This window comes from Entelurus aequoreus, linkage group LG23 (assembly GCF_033978785.1).
Source record: "Entelurus aequoreus isolate RoL-2023_Sb linkage group LG23, RoL_Eaeq_v1.1, whole genome shotgun sequence".
Classification (NCBI taxonomy): domain Eukaryota; kingdom Metazoa; phylum Chordata; class Actinopteri; order Syngnathiformes; family Syngnathidae; genus Entelurus; species Entelurus aequoreus.
In genome coordinates, this window is record NC_084753.1 from 38,938,628 (window position 1) to 38,961,707 (window position 23,080).

At 41.1% G+C, this 23,080-nt stretch overlaps 2 protein-coding genes across 2 annotated transcripts in view; one reads left to right on the forward strand and one right to left on the reverse strand.

Moving 5' to 3' along the window:
• Positions 1-1,218: 1,218 nt before the first annotated feature.
• LOC133640619 (gastrula zinc finger protein XlCGF57.1-like) lies at positions 1,219-9,392 on the reverse strand. The gene is made up of 2 exons (XM_062034142.1): positions 9,150-9,392; positions 1,219-4,239 (listed from the first exon to the last, which is right to left on the reverse strand). The coding sequence occupies exon 2, from the start codon at positions 4,222-4,224 to the stop codon at positions 2,422-2,424; it is 1,803 nt and encodes a 600-aa protein (XP_061890126.1). The 5' UTR covers positions 4,225-4,239; positions 9,150-9,392; the 3' UTR covers positions 1,219-2,421.
• An 83-nt stretch (positions 9,393-9,475) lies between these two features.
• The window catches only part of LOC133640873 (zinc finger protein 569-like), a 37,307-nt gene continuing 23,702 nt past the window's right edge, over positions 9,476-23,080 (forward strand). The window contains exons 1-2 of the mRNA XM_062034557.1: positions 9,476-9,598; positions 16,577-17,685. Of these exons, the coding sequence (XP_061890541.1) occupies positions 16,627-17,685 (1,059 nt within the window). The 5' untranslated portion in view covers positions 9,476-9,598; positions 16,577-16,626. The remainder of the gene's footprint in view (positions 9,599-16,576; positions 17,686-23,080) is intronic.

A 23,080-nucleotide genomic window follows, 5' to 3' on the forward strand; every position in this document is an offset into this window, starting at 1 on the left:
GACCAACCACGCCAAGTCCAAGACCAACCATGCCAAGACCAAGTCCAAGACCAACCACGCCAAGACCAAGTCCAAGACCAACCACGCCAAGACCAAGTCCAAGACCAACCACGCCAAGACCAAGTCCAAGACCAACCACGCCAAGACCAAGACCAAGACCAACCATGCCAAGACCAAGACCAACCATGCCAAGACCAACCATGGCCACGCCAAGCTTCGCCGCCCGACGTGCCACGCCAAGCTTCGCCGCCCGACGTTCCACGCCAAGCTTCGCCACCTGCTTCATCTGCAGTTTCCACGTCTGCCACGATGACGACTCATCCACCTCGTCGGCCATGGATGTGGCCAGTCCATGGGCGTCCGCAACGCCAGGTACGCCGACCTCCTCGTCGGCCACGGATGCGGCCACTACCTGGTCGGCCGCCACGCCAAGTGCGCCCACCTCCTCGTCGGCCATGGATATGGCCATTCCTGGGTCGCCCACCTCGTCAGGTACAGCGGCGGTCTACGCGTCGCCGCCACCTGATCCTGCCCCGGTGGTTTCGGGGACACCTGGTCGGGCGACCCACCGCCATGTCCCCCTCCCGCCATCCCATGACTCTCGATCCTGCCTTGTTTTGGACATCTGGGATCTGTCCCTAAGGGGGGGGGCTCTGTCATGTCTGTGATTATGTTTTGTTTTAGTCATGTTCGGTTTCGGGTTTGGACTTTTTGTGCACTTTTATTTGTCACCATAGCAACCATTAGTTTCACCTGGTTCACATCGTCATGTCACGCACCTGTTCACGTTTAGAGTCACGCACCTGTTTTCACTGATCATGTCACTATATAAGTTTTTCTGTTTCTGTTGTTCGTCCTGGCGACATCACACATTCACTCCTGCCACTCTGTTCACGCTCATGATCCATGCTGTTCTTTTTCATGTCCTGTTCTCCTGCCAAGTAAGTTTTTGTTATTGTTCATAGTTTTTTGCCTTTGTGCTAGTGTTTTGTTTTCATAGTCTAGTTTTGTACTTCCGCCATTGTGCGCGCCTTTTGTTTTCATAGTCAAGTTTTTTTCCTCCGCTGTGAGCGCTTTTTGTTTATCCCCTTTTTGAGCCTTTTTGAGTTAATATATTAAACATGTCCTCACCTGCACGCCACGTTTGGTCCAATTCCTTTGCACCACGGGAGAACAAACCACGCCACAGACCAAGTCTTGACAAAAAGAAGCGTTTTACTCAGCGTCCTGCGCATCTTTGGGTTCCTCTCTACTGTGTTGAACAGCACTCTGACAGAAGGAGTTTCTCCAAAACGCAACACCCTTTGGCTGACAAGTTTGTGATTAAAGGCTATAGATATAAAATCAAAGGGACAAGTGATAGAAAAAATGGATGGATGTACAGTAAAGCTCTGTGGGATGATGTACATTATTGACTTTTCCCTAACATTCCAAACTTTCCTATGTTTTCTGAAATTGTTATTGTTTGAGGGACAAATCATGAACAACTTTAAAAAACAATTGTCATGTGTAGTTTTTTAATAAGAAATGTAGATTATTAAAAATAAAACTATCCTTCATAACCTTCCACATATAATGTTGCCATTTTCTCTAATCTACATATTGCATAAAGGGGACATACATATAAAACAATATTCATATTACACAAGAGAGTAATAAAGACAATTAAAATAATGGATTATTGAGACCCAACAAATGATTCATAAAGTCACAAATTTTAAAAGTAAATGATCTTGTATAAATTACAACTGTTCAAATGATGTATAAAGTAAATAATAATATGCTTCCAGAAGTGGTCCAGAAGATGTTTCAGATGTGAACCAGTAAATATTAAATAAGAGGGATTTATGTGTACTCAAAAGCAAATCTATGAACACATGTAAAACAAATATGTACATCATATAAATGAGTTCATCGAAAACATCATTAATAATTCAAAATTATTTCTGAATATCTCTATACACATAATAAGTATTTGTATCATGTTTTGTCCTGTTTATTCTCACCTTAACAGTCAAAGTGTTGTGTTAATGTTAAAATAAAAGTACACAATGTTGTATATTAAAATATGTACTTGACTGAAAAAAGCAATAATCTAAAATATCTAATCTATAAATGTTAGAATCTATGTGCTGATTTTGTTAGAAGTTAGAGTTAAAGTTTTGACAGTTTATTTCAAATCCTGCATCTTCATTTGCTGCTGCTGTTCTCACCAGCACACTTGTGTTTCTTACACTGGTACTTAGAAGAGAATATTTCACTACACACACTGCAACTCAACACTTTCTCACCAGTGTGTGTTCTCATGTGTCTTTTCAATTGCTGTCTATGTATAAAACTTTTACAACATACTGAACATGAAAAAGGTTGTTCTCCAGTGTGTGTTCTCATGTGTGCTTTGAAATGGTGCTTTTGAGTTAATTATTTACCGCAGATTGAACATAAAAAAGGTTGTTCTCCAGTGTGTATTCTCATGTGTGCTTTGAAATGGTGCTTTTGAGTAAAATCTTTACCGCAGATTGAACATAAAAAAGGTCTTTCTCCAGTGTGTATTCCCATGTGTGCTTTGAAATGGTGCTTTTGAGTAAAATCTTTACCGCAGATTGAACATGAAAAAGGTCTTTCTCCAGTGTGTGTTCTCATGTGCTTTTTGAAATGGTCCCTTCGAGTAAAATCTTTACTGCAGATTGAACATGAAAAAGGTTGTTCTCCAGTGTGTGTTCTCAAGTGTGTTTTGAAATAGTACCTTTGAGTAAAATCTTTACCGCAGATTGAACATGAAAAAGGTCTTTCTCCAGTGTGTGTTCTCAGGTGTATTTTGAAATGGTCCATTCGAGTAAAATCTTTACTGCAGATTGAACATGAAAAAGGTTTTTCTCCAGTGTGTATTCCCATGTGTGCTTTGAAATGGTGCTTTTGAGTGAAATCTTTACCGCAGATTGAACATGAAAAAGGTCTTTCTCCAGTGTGTGTTCTCATGTGTTTTTTGAAATGGTCCCTTCGAGTAAAATCTTTACTGCAGATTGAACATGAAAAAGGTTGTTCTCCAGTGTGTGTTCTCAAGTGTGTTTTGAAATAGTACCTTTGAGTAAAATCTTTACCGCAGATTGAACATGAAAAAGGTCTTTCTCCAGTGTGTGTTCTCATGTGTTTTTTTAAATGGTCCCTTCGAGTAAAATCTTTACTGCAGATTGAACATGAAAAAGGTTTTTCTCCAGTGTGTGTTCTCATGTGTGCTTTTAAACTTTGATATCTTAAAAAACTTTTACCACATTCTGAGCAGGAAAAATGTTTTTCTCCAGTGTGTATTCTCATGTGTCTTTTCATATTGCGACGGTCATTAAAAGTTTTGTCGCAGTGAGGACATGTGAAGTGTGTGTTGTCAGTGTGACATGTCTTATCATCTTGTGATCCTCCACAGTGGTCTCCATCAGCTTCTGTTGTCATGTGTTGAGTTGAGCTGCTGCTTGGAGGCTCCGCCTCTCTCTTCTCTTCACTTTCACCTTTGACCTCATCATCTTCACTCTTCACAGGGACACCAATCACTGGGAACTCCTCCAACCATTCAGGATGCTCTCCCTCCTGACTGATGCCGTGTTCCTCCTCTTCCTCTTTAATGTGAGGGGTCAGTGGATCCACCGCTTTCTCTTTAAAATTGGGTGTCAGTGGGTCCTCCTCTTCCTCTTTAAAATGGGTGGTCAGTGGGCCCTTCTCTTCCACTTTAAAATGGGGTGTCAGTGGATCCATCTCTTCCTCCTTAATGTGAGGGTTCAGTGGATCCACCGCTTCCTCTTTAAAATGGGGTGTCAGTGGGTCCTCCTCTTCCTCTTTAAAATGGGGTGTCGGTGGGTTCTCCTCTTCTTTTTTAAAATGGGGTGTCAGTGGATCCATCTCTTCCTCCTTAATGTGAGGGTTCAGTGGATCCACTGCTTCCTCTTTAAAATGGGGTGTCAGTGGTTCCTCCTCTTCCTCTTTAAAATGGGGTGTCAGTGGGTCCTCCACTTCCTCTTTAAAATGGGGTGTCAGTGGGTCCATCTCTTCCTCCTTAATGTGAGGGTTCAGTGGATCCACCGCTTCCTCTTTAAAATGGGCTGTCAGTGGGTCCTCCTCTTCCTCTTTAAAATGGGGTGTCAGGGGGTCCTCCTCTTCCTTTTTAAAATGGGGGATCAGTGGGTATTCCACTTCCTTCTTAATGTGGGAGGGCTGTGGTTCCTCGGTCCGCATCTGGAAGTTCCACTTCTGTTAATAATAATAATAATGGATTAGATTTATATAGCGCTTTTCTAGACACTCAAAGCGCTTCACAGAGAAGTGAGAACCCATCATTCATTTTTACAACTCATTCATTCATCATTCATTCTCCGGTGTGAGCGGCACCGGGGGCAAGGGTGAAGTGTCCTGCCCAAGGACACAACGGCAGCGATTTTTGGATGGTAAGAGGCGGGGAGCGAACCTGCAACCCTCAGGTTTCTGGCAAGGCCGCTCTACCCACTACGCCATGCCGCCCCCCCTCTGTGAAGAACATCTTCGCCCTGTTGCTCAGGGCGAAGATGTTCTTCACAGACGTCTGCAAGACGAACACACCATCTCTGCTCAGTCACACAATGCATTCAGTACTTTTACATGCACTTAGGAAAAACAAGTTATCGTTTGAACTGTCTTGAAATCTCAGTGACGCACAAACACGCTGCTCTTTACAACATTATTCACAGGAAAAGAAAAACAAACCAGGACGACAGGACAATATGGTTTAAAATTGATTTTGTCATCTATTATTTCATATAGAATTACTAATAGAACCATTTTAAAACAGGCTACACAGGCTCCTAATTTAGTTGCTGAAATATGCAGTAAAATATTACATAATTTCTAGTATTATTGTCTCAAATAAAGTAACCAGATATTAACAGTAAATAAACAAGTACATTAATAATAATTGTTTCGACAAAATAATACAATTAGAAATGACACAATATGTTACTGCTTATATCAGCTGCCAAATTAGGAGCTTTTGTAACCCGCTTTGAAATTATGCTATTATCAATCATATACCAAATTATATATTGTTTTATATATTGTTATTAGGATATAGATTTTAAGTCATATCCCCCATACCAAACATTGGTTCGCCGAGTCATTTTGTTTGGCCCACCAAATATATTTATTTCTATATTCTTCAGATGTGTGTGTATGTTTAAAATGTTGTACTACTGTTCTACATCACGTGGAAGTGTCATGTCATGGGGTTGGTGGGCTTTCAACTAGGGGTGTGACGATACGGTCAGCTCACCAAAGGATACTCGATATTGACTTTAGGAGAACGAGACAATATTTTAGTGGTTAACATGATTCTTACACAAAAACGTGTACTTCATGTGTGTATGAATGTACTTTCCCTTGTGTGCTTAGTTTTACTGTAACTTGACCTGAAGAAAGATGTGGGAGCAGGTACTCATTCACACTCATTCGCACAAAAGGGTTGTTTCTTTCTGTTATTAATATTTCTGGTTCCTACATTATATATAAATATAGATCAATGCAGTCTGCAGGGATACAGTTCGTAAGCACACATAATTGTATTTTTTTATGACAAAAAAAACAAAAAAACAACCCTGGTCCGTGGGACAAATTTTCAAGCGTTGACCGGTCCGCAGTTACAAAAAGGTTGGGGACCACTGATTTAGAACACTTTATAGGCAGAATAGAGTGGCTACCAATGACTCAATTGTTAGCTAACTTTTGCTAAGGTTTATTTTCTATTGAGGATGCATTAACCATTGACCTGCTCAGTGGCCTTGTGGTTAGAGTGTCCGCCCTAAGACTGGAAAGTCGGGAGTTCAAATCCTGGCCGAGTCATACCAAAGACTATACAAATGGGACCCATTGCCTCCTTGCTTGGCACTCAGAGTCAAGGGTTGGGGGTTAAATCACCAAATGATTCCTGAGTGCGGCCTCCGCTGCCCTCACCTCCCAGGGGGTGAACTTGGGGATGGGTCAAATGCAGGGAATAATTTCACCACACCTAGTGTGTGACTACCGTTGGGACCTTAACTTTTACTTACATACTGTGAATGATTCCAAAAAGTGCAGTTCTCCTTGAAATTAGAAAATAGAACAAGATATCATGTGAAGTTAATTATATTTATATAGCGCTTTTCTCTAGTGACTCAAAGCACTTTACATTGTGATACCCAATATCTCAGTTTCATTTTAACCAATGTGGGTGGCACTGGGAGCAGGTGGGTAAAGTGTCTTGTCCAAGGACACAACGGCAGTGACAAGGATGTCAGAAGCTGGGATCGAACCTGGAACCCTCAAGTTGCTGGCACGCCCACCCTACCAACCGAGCTATACCGCCCCAAGTAACAACAACATAATATATTAATAATAAAATGCCTCATAGCAAATGTGATGACTTCATCTTAATACTGTCCTTTTTGGGGCTTTCCCTTTTAACGGGCAAAGTCCTCGCAGGGTCTTTTGTCCTAATGACTGTCTGGTTAAAGTGAAGAGACTATAATTTAGGAAAACAATTTATTTACAAATGGACTAGGATAACTCACTCATTTTTACAGGTAGCTAAAGTCGGGATATAATTAAGATAATGAAGGATGAAGTGATTAAGAAATGTTTAATATAGATTAGAATAGGCCGTGCAACTAATCATATGTCCTGAGTTCCAGTTGAAACTGGGTGCAAGTTCATGCCCACGCACATACACTCTTATCGCCCACATTCTTGCCACAGTTTACGTGGCTTCTTGGCCGATGTCTGAAGGACAACCCAAGATATGAAGTCGGAGTCCAGGGAGAAAAAAGCACCAGTCAATATCGCACAGAAGGAACCTTCCTGGTGTTACCTGACGGCACGACCACCAAGCTGCGACACCACTACAAAGGCTCCTCCATGCTCGTGCTTGCACCACAGCCTGAAGTACCAGCACTGGCTGACATCTACTGGGTACGCCTCCTCTCGGGAAGGAGTGAAGGACAAGGACTGATCCAACTGTTCTATCAGTGAAAGCCCTGGCTGACTGAGCTGCGTCCGTATGTTCCGCCACCTGTTATGATCACCAGTCAGACGACTCATACCAGGAGGCCTTTGACTCCTATATATGTTGGAACTCAGGGTGTGGTTGATCATGTTGACCTTTTATTGCAACAACTAGCATGGTATAAGATGGACACCATTGCTGTCCCACATTGTTCCCTTGCTCTCTGTCCCGCCTACCAAGCCAAAGACTTAGGTCTAATGACGAAACAGGGCGTAGCTGCCGCTGATTGGACCGACATGCAAATATCACATTTTCAAAACTCTCCGTTGTCGGTTAAAAACATAGCTATGGGCTGCACTTTGGACACACCTGCTGTAGGCTATGAGGAGCTAGCAGCTACACAACAGCTAAGCTAAAACAGCACATTTAAGCATATCAAATAATTATGGTTGCTTAATACGTACACAAAGTCTCCAAAACATAAGTCTGACAGAAAGTATCCAGTAACAAACGTGTCCGCATCGTTCAACTTTCTGCGCCATGAACTTGACTTATTGAATTATTGTGGCCACTAGGTGTTGTGAAAGATCAAATTGAACAATTGCAAAAGCATCCGTCATAAGGTTAGTGTTTGTATTATATTTGTGTCAATATGTATAAGCATCTTTAGCCTTCCCGGGAAGGTCTATTCAGGTGTACTGGAGAGGAGTTTACGCCGGATAGTCGAACCTCGGATTCAGGAGGAACAGTGTGGTTTTCATCCTGGTCGTGGAACTGTGGACCAGGTCTATACTCTCGGCAGGGTCCTTGAGGGTGCATGGGAGGTTGCCCAACAGGTCTACATGTGCTTTGTGGACTTAGAGAAGGCATTCGACCATGTCCCTCGGGAAGTCCTGTGGAGAGTGCTCAGAGAGTACGGGGTATCGGACTGTCTGATTGTGGCGGTCCGCTCCCTGTATGATCAGTGTCAGAACTTGGTCCGCATTGCCGGCAGTAAGTCGGACACGTTTCCAGTGAGGGTTGGACTCCGCCAAGACACTGATTCTGTTCATAACTTTAATGGACATAATTTCTAGGCGAAGTCAAGGTGTTGAGGTGATCTGGTTTGGTGGCTGCAGGATTAGGTCTCTGCTTTTTGCAGATGATGTGGTCCTGATCTTCAGCTCTCACTGGATCGGTTCGCAGCCGAGTGTTAAGCGACTGGGATGAGAATCAGCACCTCCAAGTCAGAGTCCAAGGTTCTCGCCCGGAAAAGGGTGGAGTGCCATCTCTGGGTTGGGGAGGAGACCCTGCCCCAACTTGAGGAGTTCAAGTACCTCGGAGTCTTGTTCACGAGTGAGGGAAGAGTGGATCGTGAGATCGACAGGTGGATCGATGCGGCGTCTTCAGTAATACGGACACTGTATCGATTCGTTGTGGTGAAGAAGGAGCTGTGCCTGAAGGCAAAGCTCTCAATTTACCGGTCGATCTACGTTCCCATCCTCACCTATGGTCATGAGCTGTGGGTTATGACCGAAAGGACAAGATCACGGGTACAAGCGGCCGGAATGAGTTTCCTCCGCCGGGTGGCGGGGCTCTCCCTTAGAGAGAGGGTGAGAAACTGTCATCCAGAAGGAGCTCAAAGTAAAGCCGCTGCTCCTCCACATCGAAAAGAGCCAGATGAGGTGTTTCGGGCATTTGGTCAGGATGCCACCCGAACGCCTCCCTAGGGAGGTGTTACGGGCACGTCTGACCGGTAGGAGGCCACGGGGAAGACCCAGGACACGTTGGGTAGACTATGTCTCCCGGCTGGCCTGGGAACGCCTCGGGATCCCCCGGGAAGAGCTGGACGAAGCGGCTAGGGAGAGAAAACTTTGGGCTTCCCTGCTTAGGCTGCTGCCCCCGAGACCCGACCTCAGATAAGCAGAAAAAGATGGAAGGATGGATGGATGTGTAACACAACTTGATGTTTCTTGAAAACAGCGTCCAATAGTTGATGTTGTCGCTCCTTCTCCTCTTTTGTTGGACAAAGTTCCTCCTCGTACTCTGCTATCGTTTTTTTTCTTTCTAACATCACAAATATTTCTTCAACGGCAGCAGTTAGTAGCTGATTCAGCAACGCTCACATCATTTGTAATGTAGACATGTTCACACAATAATAACACTTTACACTTACATTGGATCTCTGCTTTGATGTGTCGATCACTTCCGCCTCTCTTTGTTAGCAGCTAACAAGCTAAGCTAACCAGCAGGCTAGGCTAGCACGTCAAAGTGCCCTCAGACTAATGTATCCGCATACTAACAATTAATAACGACGTTTACTCTGTTAAACGACACACATGTGCACATGTACGTTGTAATTAAGACAAAGAAACCATAATAACCAAAACAACGTATTCTCCGTCAGACGCCATCTTGTTTTGTTCTTCCTCCTGTGTGACATCATCGAGGTGTTCTCAACCACGGAACAATTGTTGGCCAAACACGTGTTTCACTGGGACAATAGTGAGTGGTGCACACTTCCTTCGCCCAGACACAGAACAAAAAAAAGTCCCCTTTAAGAGTTGCTGGTGTAACATTAGGAAGAATATATTCCACTCCTCTCTTGTAAATGCGGCTTATGAGGTAATATAAATTATATATTTTTATATTATTTATCTTATTTACCTGATATGTTGTTCGAAGCTAACGTGCTAGCGTTAGCCCGCTAGCAGGCCTTTGTAGCAAATGCGAGCGTTTTTTTGAGGAGTGTATTTTATATGTTCTCTATGAGAATTACATTGACTTATTTAATACTTTAACTGTTTGTTTTTTGCTGTAAAGTACAGTCACGCTTAACATCATTAAATATTTGTTACTAGAAAGGAACGAACGTCTCGTAATTTAAGTCTGGAATAAGTCACATGGTATAATAATAATAATACATTTTATTTGGTATAGCGCTTTTCAGTCTACTCAAAGACGCTTTACAGGATACAAATTATTATTATGACAGTTTAATATAATGTATTACACATACATTGCAGTAGTCTACTTTGTGTCGGTGCTAACTTTATTAGCAATAAATACAAATTATGTTGTTTGCACGCACTTCTATTACCTTGATGACATCCATCCATTTTCCTACCGCTTGTCCCTTTTTGGGGTTGTGGGGGGGGGGGGGGTGCTGGAGCCTATCTCAGCTGCATTCGGGCGGACATATCATGGAAATTAAATCAACTGATGCCTGTTATTACGAATACACTATTTGCACAATTGTAAGTGATTACATATGTAAGTGAATATTTAATGAAATAAATGTTAAATATTAAAAATGGCTTTAATATGCTGTACACAAATTGAACATGCATCAATATTTTGTTTGTAATCGAAGCATGAGGTACCCAAATATTCTCAAAAAATATATATATATATACACTATATTGCCAAAAGTATTTGGCCACCTGCCTTTACTCACATATGAACTTGAATTGCCATCCCATGGAATTGTCCAAAATGTTTTGGTATCCTGGAGCATTCAAAGTTCCTTTCACTGGAACTAAGGGGCCAAGCCCAACTCCTTGGAAAAACAACCCCACACCATAATTCCTCATCCACCAAATTCCACACTCGGCACAATGCAGTCCGAAATGTAGCGTTCTCCTGGCAACCTCCAAACCCAGACTGGTCCATCAGATTGCCAGATGGAAAAGTGTGACTCATCAGTCCAGAGAAGGTGTCTCCACTGCTCTAGAGTCCAGTGGTGACGTGCTTTACACCACTGCATCCCACGCTTTGCATTGGACTTGGTGATGTATGGCTTAGATGCAGCTGCTCGGCCATGGAAAGCCATTCCATGAAGCTCTCTGCGTTCTGTACGTGGGCTAATTGGAAGGTCACATGAAGTTTGGAGCTCTGCAGCAACTGTCTTTGCACTATGCGCTTCAGCATCCGCTGACCCCTCTCTGTCAGTTTACCTGGCCTACCACTTGGTGGCCAGGAGCGAGAGAGATTCGGACCGAGAAAGCGACGATTACCCCATTAATTTGAGAGAGGATGAAAGATTCGTGGATGAGGAACATTAGAGTGAAGAACTAGAGAGGCAGTGCAGGGTGTATCTTTTTTCGCTCTGACTGTAACTTAGGTACAAGGTCTCATTGGATTCCACACACTCTCCTTCCTACACTACAAAGACAAGATATTTGATGTTCAAATTCGTAAACGTTATTTTTTTTTGCAAATAATTAACTTAGAATTTCATGGCTGCAACACGTGCCAAAGTAGTTGGGAAAGGGCATGTTCACCACTGTGTTACATTACCTTTTCTATTAACAACACTCAATAAACGATTGGGAAAGGAGGAAACTATTTGTTGAAGCTTTGAAAGTGGAATTCTTTCCCATTCTTGTTTTATGTAGAGCTTCAGTCGTTCAACAGTCCAGGGTCTCCGCTGTGGTATTTTACGCTTCATAATGTGCCACACATTAAGTACCCGCACTCTTTTTTTACGAAGCCACGCTGTTGTAACACGTGCTGAATGTGGCTTGGCATTGTCTTGCTGAAATAAGCAGGGGCGTCCATGAAAAAGACGGCGCTTAGATGGCAGCATATGTTGTTCCAAAACCTGTATGTACCTTTCAGCATTAATGGTGCCTTCACAGATGTGTAAGTTACCCATGTCTTGGGCACTAATACACCCCCATACCATCACAGATGCTGGCTTTTTAACTTTGCGTCGATAACAGTCTGGATGGTTCGCTTCCCCTTTGGTCCGGATGACACGAAGTCGAATATTTCCAAAAACAATTTGAAATGTGGACTCGTCAGACCACAGAACATTTTTCCACTTTGCATCAGTCCATCTTAGATGATCTCGGGCCCAGAAAAGCCGGCGGCGTTTTTGGATGTTGTTGATAAATGGCTTTCGCTCTGCATGTGTAACCTATACGTGCTACAAATCAATGCAATATATATGGGGTTTTATGGACTAGGAATAGAAGACTACAGTTTTGACTCGGAGAGAGAAGGCAGAGCTTAAATTGCAGTTTGGTTGACAATTTGTGAGGGACAGCAGATATATACACACAATAAGTTGAATGGCCATTCAGCATGAAAGTAATTTGTAAAACAACAGCTCCTATATACATATGTACTATTCTAATTCCATTATTAGTGTCTCTGGATCTTGAATAAATCTCAGTTCAGACTTAGAGTTCTTGAAAAAAAGGATGGCAGTACAGTCCATGTACTGCAGGTTAAAGATGAAAAAAATCTAAAGGGTCGGCTCGAGAGCCTCCTACCTGCCCAGACAGAACAGGTGGTGGGGTTCCTGGCTGGAATCTTCCAAGAACGATCCTTGGACTAGATGTTTTTTCCTTAGCTCGCCATCAAAAAGAGAAGCCTGGCCTGTGTAAGAGCCAGGACCATCCTTATAAATCCATGTGTACACAAAATATCTTCATTAAATAACACTAATTGTATTATAAAGTATTCAGAATATGTTCTAGTTCTTTCCTCAATATTGTACGATATAAATCAATAAACATGTCAGAATCACAATATGCAATATAATGCTAAAATAACTATTAGCAGCATAAATATGACCTATACCAGGGGTCACCAACGTGGTGCCCGCGGGCACCAGGTAGCCCGTAAGGACCATATGAGTAGCCCGCTGGCCTGTTCTAAAAATAGCTCAAATAGCAGCACTTACCAGTGAGCTGCCTCTATTTTTTAAATGTTATTTATTTACTAGCAAGCTGGTCTCGCTTTGCCCGACATTTTTAATTCTAAGAGAGACAAAACTCAAATATGATTTGAGAATCCAAGAAAATATTTTAAAGACTTGGTCTTCACTTGTTTAAATAAATTCATTAATATTTTTACTTTGCTTCTTATAACTTTCAGAATGACAATACAACCTTTAAAATGATTTTAGGATTTTTAAACACATATACCTTTTTACCTTTTAAATTCCTTCCTCTTCTTTCCTGACAATTAAAATCAATGTTCAAGTAAATTAATTTTTTTTATTGTAAAGAATAATAAATACATTTTAATTTAATTCTTAATTTTAGCTTCTAATTTTTCGACAAAGAATATTTGTGAAATATTTCTTCAAAGTTATTATGATTAAAATTCAAAAAAAATATTCTGGCAAATCTAGAAAATCTGTAGAATCAAATTAAAATCTTATTTCAAAGTCTTTTGAATTTATTTTAAAATTTTTGTTCTGGAAAATCTAGAAGAAATAATGATTTGTCTTTGTTAGAAATATAGCTTGGTCCAATTTGTTATATATTCTAACAAAGTGCAGATTGGATTTTAACCTATTTAAACCATGTCATCAAAATTCTAAAATTAATCTTAATCAGGAAAAATTACTAATGATGTTCCATAAATTATTTTTTTAATATTTTCAAAAAGATTAAAATTAGCTAGTTTTTCTCTTCTTTTTTCGGTTGAATTTTGAATTTTAAAGAGTCAAAATTGAAGATAAACTATGTTTCAAAATTTAATTGCCATTTTTTTTCGTGTTTTCTCCTCTTTTAAACCGTTTAATTAAGTGTAAATATCATTTATTATTAATAATAACATAGAGTTAAAGGTAAATTGAGCAAAATGGCTATTTCTGGCAATTTATTTAAGTGTGTATCAAACTGGTAGCCCTTCGCATTAAACAGTACCCAAGAAGTAGCTCTTGGTTTCAAAAAGGTTGGTGACACCTGACCTATACAAAGCAGTCGGTGCACTAAACGTGCTTATTATCAAAACACATTTAAAAGTACATTCAATACACAAATAGTTATCAAAGGTTTAAGTCATAAACCTTGTATATGGACGATTGAGAATATGCTACAAAGACTGTTGCAATGAAACAATCGAAGAAAGATAAATGCTAAAGGTGCTATTTTCATAAATATGAACTCACCAACTCTTCTACAGTCACACACAGCTCAATGACAAAAACTCCGGCGCTGGTAGTCGGCTCTATAAAGTTACAAAATAGGCATTTTAGTTTAGACCCAGTCAGCACAATATTACAGGTAAAAACGAGAATAAAAACTTACCTTGAGCAGAAATACAATCGGTCTGTCTATTGGCCACTTCCTGCTACCGGCTTATAAGCACAGCTAATTGGACCGCGGCGGTCACGTGACTAGGAAGCACACACAGCAAGCAAGAGCATACCAGTCACTTCCTGCTACCGGCATATAACCAAAGGTGATTGGACTGTGGCGGTCACGTGACTAGGAAGAGCGCAAAGAGTAATAAAAAGCAAGATAATACCAGTCACTGCAAAAGGTATGGTTTTGACACATGCGTTACACATAGTAGAGCTTTAACTTGCACTTACAGATGTAGCCACCAACTGTATTTAGTGACAGTGGTTTTCTGAAGTCTTCCTGAGCCCATGTGGTGATATCCTTTAGAAATTTATGTCGGTTTTTGATACAGTGCCGTCTGAGGAATCGAAGGTCACGGTCATTCAATGTTGGTTTCTGTCCATGCCGCTTACGTGGAGTGATTTCTCCAGATTCTCTGAAACTTTTGATGATATTATGGAGCGTAGATGTTGAAATCCCTAAATTTCTTGCAATTGCACTTTGAGAAACGTTGTTCTTAAACTGTTTGACTATTTGCTCACGCAGTTGTGGACAAAGCGGTGTACCTCGCCCCATCCTTTCTTGGGAAAGACTGAGCATTTTTTGGGAAGCTGTTTTTATACCCAATCATGGCACCCACCTGTTCCCAATTAGCCTGCACACCTGTGGGATGTTCCAAATAAGTGTTTGATGAGCATTCCTCAACTTTATCAGTATTTATTGCCACCTTTCCCAACTTCTTTGTCATGTGTTGCTGGCATCAAATTCTAAAGTTAATGATTATTTGCAAAAAAACTTTTTTTTATCAGTTTGAACATCAAATATGTTGTCTTTGTAGCATATTCAACTGAATATGGGTTGAAAATGATTTGCAAATCATTGTATTCCGTTTATATTTACATCTAACACATTTTCCCAACTCATATGGAAATGGAGTTTGTATTTGGTGGGCCTAACAAAATGACTCGGCGAACCAATGTTTGGTATGGGCGATATGACCTAAAATCTATATCAATCAATCAATCATCAATCAATGTTTATTTATATAGCCCTAAATCACAAGTGTCTCAAAGGGCTGTACAAGCCACAACGACATCCTCGGTACAGAGCCCACATACGGGCAAGGAAAAACTCACCCCAGTGGGACGTCGGTGAATGACTATGAGAAACCTTGGAGAGGACCGCATATGTGGGTAACCCCCCCCCCTCTAGGGGAGACCGAAAGCAACGGATGTCGAGTGGGTCTGACATAACATTGTGAAAGTCCAGTCCACAGTGGATCCAACACATCAGCGGGAGTCCAGTCCACAGCGGGGCCAACAGGAAACCATCCCGAGCGGAGACGGGTCAGCAGCGCAGAGATGTCCCCAACCGATGCACAGGCTAGTGGTCCACCCGGGGTCCCGGCTCTGGACAGCCAGCACTTCATCCATGGCCACCGGACCTATGCGACTCCCCCTCGCAAGGGACAGGGGAGAAGAGGAGAGAAGAAAAGAAACGGCAGATCAACTGGTCTAAAAAAGGGGGGGTCTATTTAAAGGCTAGATTATACAAATGAGTTTTAAGATGGGACTTAAATGCTTCTACTGAGGTAGCATCTCTAACTGTTACCGGGAGGGCATTCCAGAGTACTGGAGCCCGAATAGAAAATGCTCTATAGCCCGCAGACTTTTTTTTGGCTCTGGGAATCACTAATAAGCCGGAGTTCTTTGAACGCAGATTTCTTGTCGGGACATATGGTACAATACAATCGGCGAGATAGGCTGGAGCTAAACCGTGTAATATTTTATACGTAAGTAGTAAAACCTTAAAGTCGCATCTTAAGTGCACAGGAAGCCAGTGCAAGTGAGCCAGTATAGGCGTAATATGATCAAACTTTCTTGTTTTTGTCAAAAGCCTTGCAGCCGCATTTTGTACCAACTGTAATCTTTTAATGCTAGACATAGGGAGGCCCGAAAATAATACGTTACAGTAATCGAGATCCTAATAACAATATATGTCACGATATATCATTTGGTATATGATTGATAATAGAAGAATTTCAAAGCGGGTTACAAAAGCTCCTAATTTGGGAGCTGACATATGCAGTAACATATTGTGTCATTTCTAATTGTATTATTTTGTCGAAACAATTATTATAATGTACTTGTTTATTTACTGTTAATATCTGGTTACTTTATTTGAGAAAATGATACTGGAAATAATGTAATATTTTACTGCATATTTCAGCAACTAAATTAGGAGCCTGTGTAGCCTGTTTTAAAATGGTTCTATTAGTAATTGTATACGAAATAATATATCGCAAAATCAATTTTAAACCATATCGTCCATCCATAGTAAAAAGTCCTGTCGTCTTTGTTTGTTTTTATTTTCCTGTGAATAATGTTGTAAAGAGCAGCGTGTTTGTGCGTCACTGAGATTTCAAGACAGTTCATATGATAACTGGTTTTTCCTAAGTGCATGTAAAAGTACTGAATGCATTGTGTGACTGAGCAGAGATGGTGTGTTTGTCTTGCAGACGTCTGGGAAGAACATATTTACCCTGAGCAACAGAAGTGGAGTTTCAGGATGCGGACGGAAGAGCCCTCCCACATTAAGAAGGAAGAGGTTTATACTCAGATCCCCCATTTTAAAAAGGAAGAGGAACACCCACTGATCCCCCATTTTAAAGAGGAAGAGGAGGACCCACTGACCCCCCATTTTAAAGAGGAAGCGGTGGATCCACTGACCCCTCACATTAAGGAGGAAGAGGAGGAACACAGCATCAGTCAGCAGGGAGAGCATCTTGAAGGACTGGAGGAGGTTGATGTCACCAAGATGCCAGTGACTGGTGTCCCTGTGAAGAGTGAAGGTGATGAGGTCAAAGGTGAGAGTGAGGAGAAGAGAGAGGCGGAGCCTCCAAGCAGCAGCTCAACTCAACACATGACAACAGAAGCTGATGGAGACCACTGTGGAGGATCACAAGCAGACAAGCTCTTAGCTCCACTATCAGATAGTGAGGACACAACGTCACACTCTCCTGACACTGATGATGAACACTCTAAAGATGATAAGACATGTCACACTGACAACACACACTTCACATGTTCTCACTGTGACAAAACTTTTAAATACCATTGTCATCTGATAGAACACATGAGAATACACACTGGAGAAAGACCTTTTTCGTGTTCAATCTGCGGTAAAGCTTTTACGCAAAGGCCCAATTTCAAAGCACACATGAGAATACACACTGGAGACAAAAAATTTGCCTGCTCAGAATGTGGTAAAAGTTTTGTAAGAAATGGAAATTTGAAATCACACATGAGAACACACACTGGAGAAAAACCTTTTTCCTGCTCAGAATGTGGTAAAAGTTTTGTAATAAATCATAGTTTGAAAGTACACATGAGAATACACACTGGAGAAAAACCTTTTTCGTGCTCAGAATGTGGTAAAAGTTTTAAAACAATTACAAATTTAAAATTACACATGAGAACGCACTCTGGTGAAAAACCATACTGCTGTTCAAGCTGCAACAAAAGCTTCCGTCGCCTAATAACTCTTACAGTTCACATGAGAACACACACAGGAGAGAAAGTGTGGAGTTGCAGTGTGTGTGGTGAAAGATTCTCTTATAAGTACCAGTGTAAGAAACACAAGTGTGCTGGTGAGAACAGCAGCAGCAAATGAAGATGCAGGATTTGAAATAAACTGTCAAAACTTTAACTTTGACTTTCTAACAACATCAGCACATATAACATGTGTGACATCATTGTTGTGTGTGTAACACAATCTTGTTATTATGCTTATAACATACATAGAGTAAATACTTCAGATTAGTGTTTTTATTTCAGTCAAGTACATGAGTTAATATACACATTTGTGTACTTTAAAATGAACAGAACAATTTGACTGTAAAGGTGAGAATAAAGAGTACATAAAATATGTTACATACGATATTCATAATTCACTTTTATACTTATTCATAATAGTGTTTTATAAATGCTTTTTAAAATAGTGAAGGGTTCTATAGATGAACTCCTTTATATTATGTACATATTTGTTTTACATGTGTTCAAACCTTTGCTTTTGAGTACTCATAAATCCCTCTTAGTTCATATTTACTGGTTCACATCTGAAACATCTTCTGGACCACTTCTGGAAGCATATTATTATTTACTTTATACATCATTTGAGCAGTTGTCCTTTATACAAGATCATTTACTTTTAAAATGTGTTACTTTATGAATCATTGTTTGGGTCTCTATAATCCATTCTATTAATTGTCTTTATTACTCTCGTGTAATATGAATATTGTTGTGTGATTGTTTTATATGTATGTCCCCAGACCTTTATGCAATAAACAATGTATGCTTCAACTAAAGTTGGGTACAATAAATGTAGTTAATGTTTGTGGGTATGTATTTTATTCTATTTATTATCGCAGTCAATTTTTTAAATGTTTTCTTTATATGACTCACATGTAGTTTCCAGCTTACATGTAAGTTACTCATCTAGACTAACTCAGCCTGGAGGATGTGTGTAATGTTGAGATGTATTGGAGATGACTTGGTTTGTTTGGATGTTGTCAACCTGTCAATTGTTCTATTTAAACATGTTGTCAGATCTCGCGAGAGAAACAAGCAACCAGCTCTATTACTTCTTCTTCTTACTGGCAGTTTGCAGCCATGACTTGAAAGGTTCATACTGCCACCTACTGGACTGTAGAATGTAGTGTGGGCCATAGGACAGAAGGAGGAAATCCCGTTAAGAACCTGTGGAGGGCAGCAATATACCTAAGATGTTCTACTAGTCTGCTGGAAATAGAAAGAAGAAGAAGAAGGAGGAAAAAGCAAGATGGCGTTTGATGGAGAAAGTCTAAACGTGGGCATTATAGTTCTGTATTTTTAATCAGTGCATACATGTGCACATATATGTCGTTTTATATAGGCTACCTTTTATTTTGTTTCCCGAGTATCCTGGTTCTTGATTTTTGTAAGTAAAAATAATCTTCAATCGCGCTGCTGGATCAGTTTGAATTACTGGATGGATAGCGGGAAAAGGAACAATATGTGACAAGGAAGGCTGTGCATGGTGCGAGTCAGACAAGATGCCAAGTGGAACAAACATTTGAACAAAGGGGTTATAGGAACAATGGTAAATGGGTTATACTTGTTTGGCGCTTTTCTACCTTCAAGGTACTCAAAGGGCTTTGACACTATTTCCACATTCACCCATTCACACACACATTCACACACTGATGGCGGGAGCTGCCATGCAAGGCAATAACCACGACTCATCAGGAGCAAGGGTGAAGTGTCTTGCCCAAGGACACAACGGACGTGACGAGGTTGGTAGAAGGTGGGGATCGAACCAGGAACCCTCAGGTTGCTGGCACGGCCACTCTCCCAACCGCGCCAATCCCTTTCAGTGTTTTATGCAACTGACTCTGACTTTGTCTTACCTCTCTATTTTTGGAGGTAAAACTCTGGAGCTTTTGAAGTGTATTTCTGGTCTTGTCCTCGTCGTCCGGACAGAAGGGCGACACGGCAGTGCGGCTGGATCAAAAGAGACGTCGAAGACGCTTTGCTGAAGCAAAAGTTGCTTTATTACCAGCGAGCGTCATTTACACAGGACTGCAGTTCCTGGGAGGAGGTCAGGTCAAATATGGAGGACTCCTCTCCCGGAGAAGCCAAACCATCGTTTTATATATTCCTTCTTTCACTGTCTGGGTGTGCGCTAAAGCTAAACAGCACCACCTGACCACGAAAGGAGATGTTGGTGTGTAAGTGTCTGGAAAACAACTGCTTTAAGTCATAACTTAAAGGTTGGCGTTTGAGCTAGACAGGTAGTCTCCTTTCAAGGATATGGTTGTCACTTTTGCATTCCGAAGTCCCAATTAGGGCCTCTTTTCCTACGAGAAGTGATCCAATCCACCTGCGAGTATCAAACTAAGGGGCCTTATCTTATCATGTGCTCAAACTGAAATACCACTGTTTACTCAAACCTGATGGTTTGCTTTCTCCGAGATGAATATGAACATTCACCAAGTGTAGAACATGATATGAGTCAATTAATACACTTCATTTTACATACTCAGGAGTTTGCACTTAACCTGCTCTCTGGAATATTCCCCCGGTGACTGTGTGAGTTTTGTGTAAACATGTTGATACACATTGTTACAAACTGAGAGGAACATCAACCTCTCATAAATATTGTGTGTCTGAAACTGTCTCGTTTTTATGAACAACATAAAACAATCAGTGCATCATCCTCACATGACAATTCATCTTCCTGTAGACAATTTATTCAAAAATAGTGTTAATGATGGAATATAAAGTTAGTAAACATGTGAGAGTAAGAAGTAAACAAACCTGTTCTGTGTAACACAACTTGATGTTTCTTGCGCTCAGACTAATATAACCGGATGCAAACAGTTATTAACGATGTTTACTCTATTTAATAGAGTCTAATAAAGGACATATATGTGTACATGGACGCACAGATTAAGAACACTGAACTGTGACGACTGCAATAACGTCTTCTATGCCACATCAATGTGGAATGCGCTCCCGACACGTGTAAAAGAAAGGGCATCTCTATCCTCCTTCAAAACCGCAATAAAAGTTCACCTCCAGGCAACTTCAACCCTAAACTAACACCCTCCCCGGATTGTTAATAATCAAATGTAGATACTTTTTCTTATGCTTTCTGATCTCTCTCTCTCTCTCTCTCTCTCTCTCTCTCTCTCTCTCTCTCTCTCTCTCTCTCTCTCTCTCTCTCTCTCTCTCTCTCTCTATGTCCACTACTTGCTGTCCATATCCTACCAAGTCAGACCTACACTGTTTCAATGTCCATTTCTGTGTTCTCAATTATTGATGACTGAGTCGGCCAGTTGTTGGGGTAGCGACCTTGTGTGTCAGCATGTCTGTGGTCTTCTTTTAATTATTTTTTTATTTATTTATTTTTTATTTTTTTATATAAATAGATTTAATTATTTTTATTTATTTATTTTTTCCTTTTTTTTTTTTTTTTCTTTTTCCTTTTTTTGTTTTTTTTTAAAAATATATTTTATTAATATTATTATTATTATGTATTTATTTATTTATTCCCCTACCTCAGGGGGGGGGACTCGGCGGGGTGGTTGCTGGTTGTTCCATCTCCATCGTTGGGGTCCCTGCGGGTGGGGTGGGTGGTTCCTGTGGCCCCGTGCTGGGTGGTCCTGTGGCGGCCGGCTTGGGTGGGGTGGCCGTGGGCTGGCCTCGCCGCGCTCTCCGGGGGGGGGCCGGGGGGGGGGGGGGGGGGCTCGTGGGGGCCCTGTTGCCGGTGGGGCGGGGGCGGTCTTCCCGTCCGGTTGCGGGGGGTCTCCGGGCCCCTCGGGCGGGGCGTCCCGCCTTTCTGTCCGTGTGGGGTGTGGTCTCTCGCTGGCTTAGGGTCTGGCTGCCCCCTGTTTTTCTCGTGCCTTGTCCTCTGCCGGGTGCGTCTGTCTGCGGCCTGCTGCTGGCCCTTGTGGGCGGCGCGGTGGGCCAGGCTCTGGGGTTCCTGTCGCTGTCCGGCTTGGCTGCGTGGGGGCGGTGGCCCCTGGTTCCCTGGGCACCACACCTACTGTTTGTGGGATGGGTTCTCGGGGAGGCTGGGGCCGTACTCTGGCTCCCGCACACACTGGGAGTCAAATGTATTGTACATGCAAATTCACATATACTCACACACATACATACAGACATACATAGGTACCTACGCTCCCACATACATATACAAATAAATACAGTACATATTTACACACTCAAAGTTCGTACATCCACACGCACATTCATTATACAAACATACTGTATACACATACTGTACATATACATTCACTGTAAAAACATACATATACACATACTGTACATATACATTCACTGTACAAACACACACATACACATACTACACATACATTCACTGTACAAACACACACATACATATACTGTACATATACATTCACTGTACAAACACACATTTACACATACTGTACATATACATTCACTGTTCAAACACACATACTGTATACACATACTGTACATATACATTCGCTGTACACACATATACACATACTGTACATATACATTCACTGTACAAGCACACATACACATACTGTACATATACAAGTACATGTGCACACATACACTCATGCACATAATCACGTTTCATCAAACATATATTAACGTTGTTGCCCTAGGGTAAACTGGGTATAACACATGGCACACTGACAAAGCTTAACCTATTGTTACTATAACAATCTACAAGGTTAATGTAGGTTGCTTCTCTTTCTTCCCCTCCATTTTTCTGCATTCTTTCGTATCTCAGTTATCATTACGTATATGTATTGTTGCATTTGAACAATTGTATTGTTGATAATAAAGGTAAAGTACTGGTATTGTTTATTATCAATAGCACTATTTCTATTGGTATTCATATTGCTCCATTTTTAGTGTAATAATGCTCATTGTCATTTCTGTATTTTTTTTTTTTTAATTTTCGCTAACTGCTTATTTGCTATTACTTTTACCATCATATTTGTACATGTCGTATTTGCTGATGTTGCTCTGTTGTTGTTGTTGTTGTTGTTGTTGTGTTTGCTGTTGTTGTTTTTGTCTCTCTGTCTAATCCCCCTCTTGTCCCCACAATTCCCCCCTCTGTCTTCCTTTTTCTCTCTTTCTATCCCCTCCTGCTCCGGCCCGGCTGCACCAAATGATAATATAAATACATTTAATAAAGTCAAAATACAAGTAAGGCAACAAGAGAAGTATCCTACACTTCTCTTTTGTAAAGTAAATCTGAACAGCCGATATGGGCATCTACATCTGCTATATGATTTGCCCAAGAAGCTGGGCAGGACATTATAAAAAAAAATAAAAAAAATAATTGATGACTGAAGTGATGATAACAACCAAACCTCTTCCCGTCCACATCCCACACCCCGGATTGTAAATAATGTAAATAATTCAATGTATATACCCTGATGCTTATCTTGTGTGATGACTGTATTATGATGATAGTATAT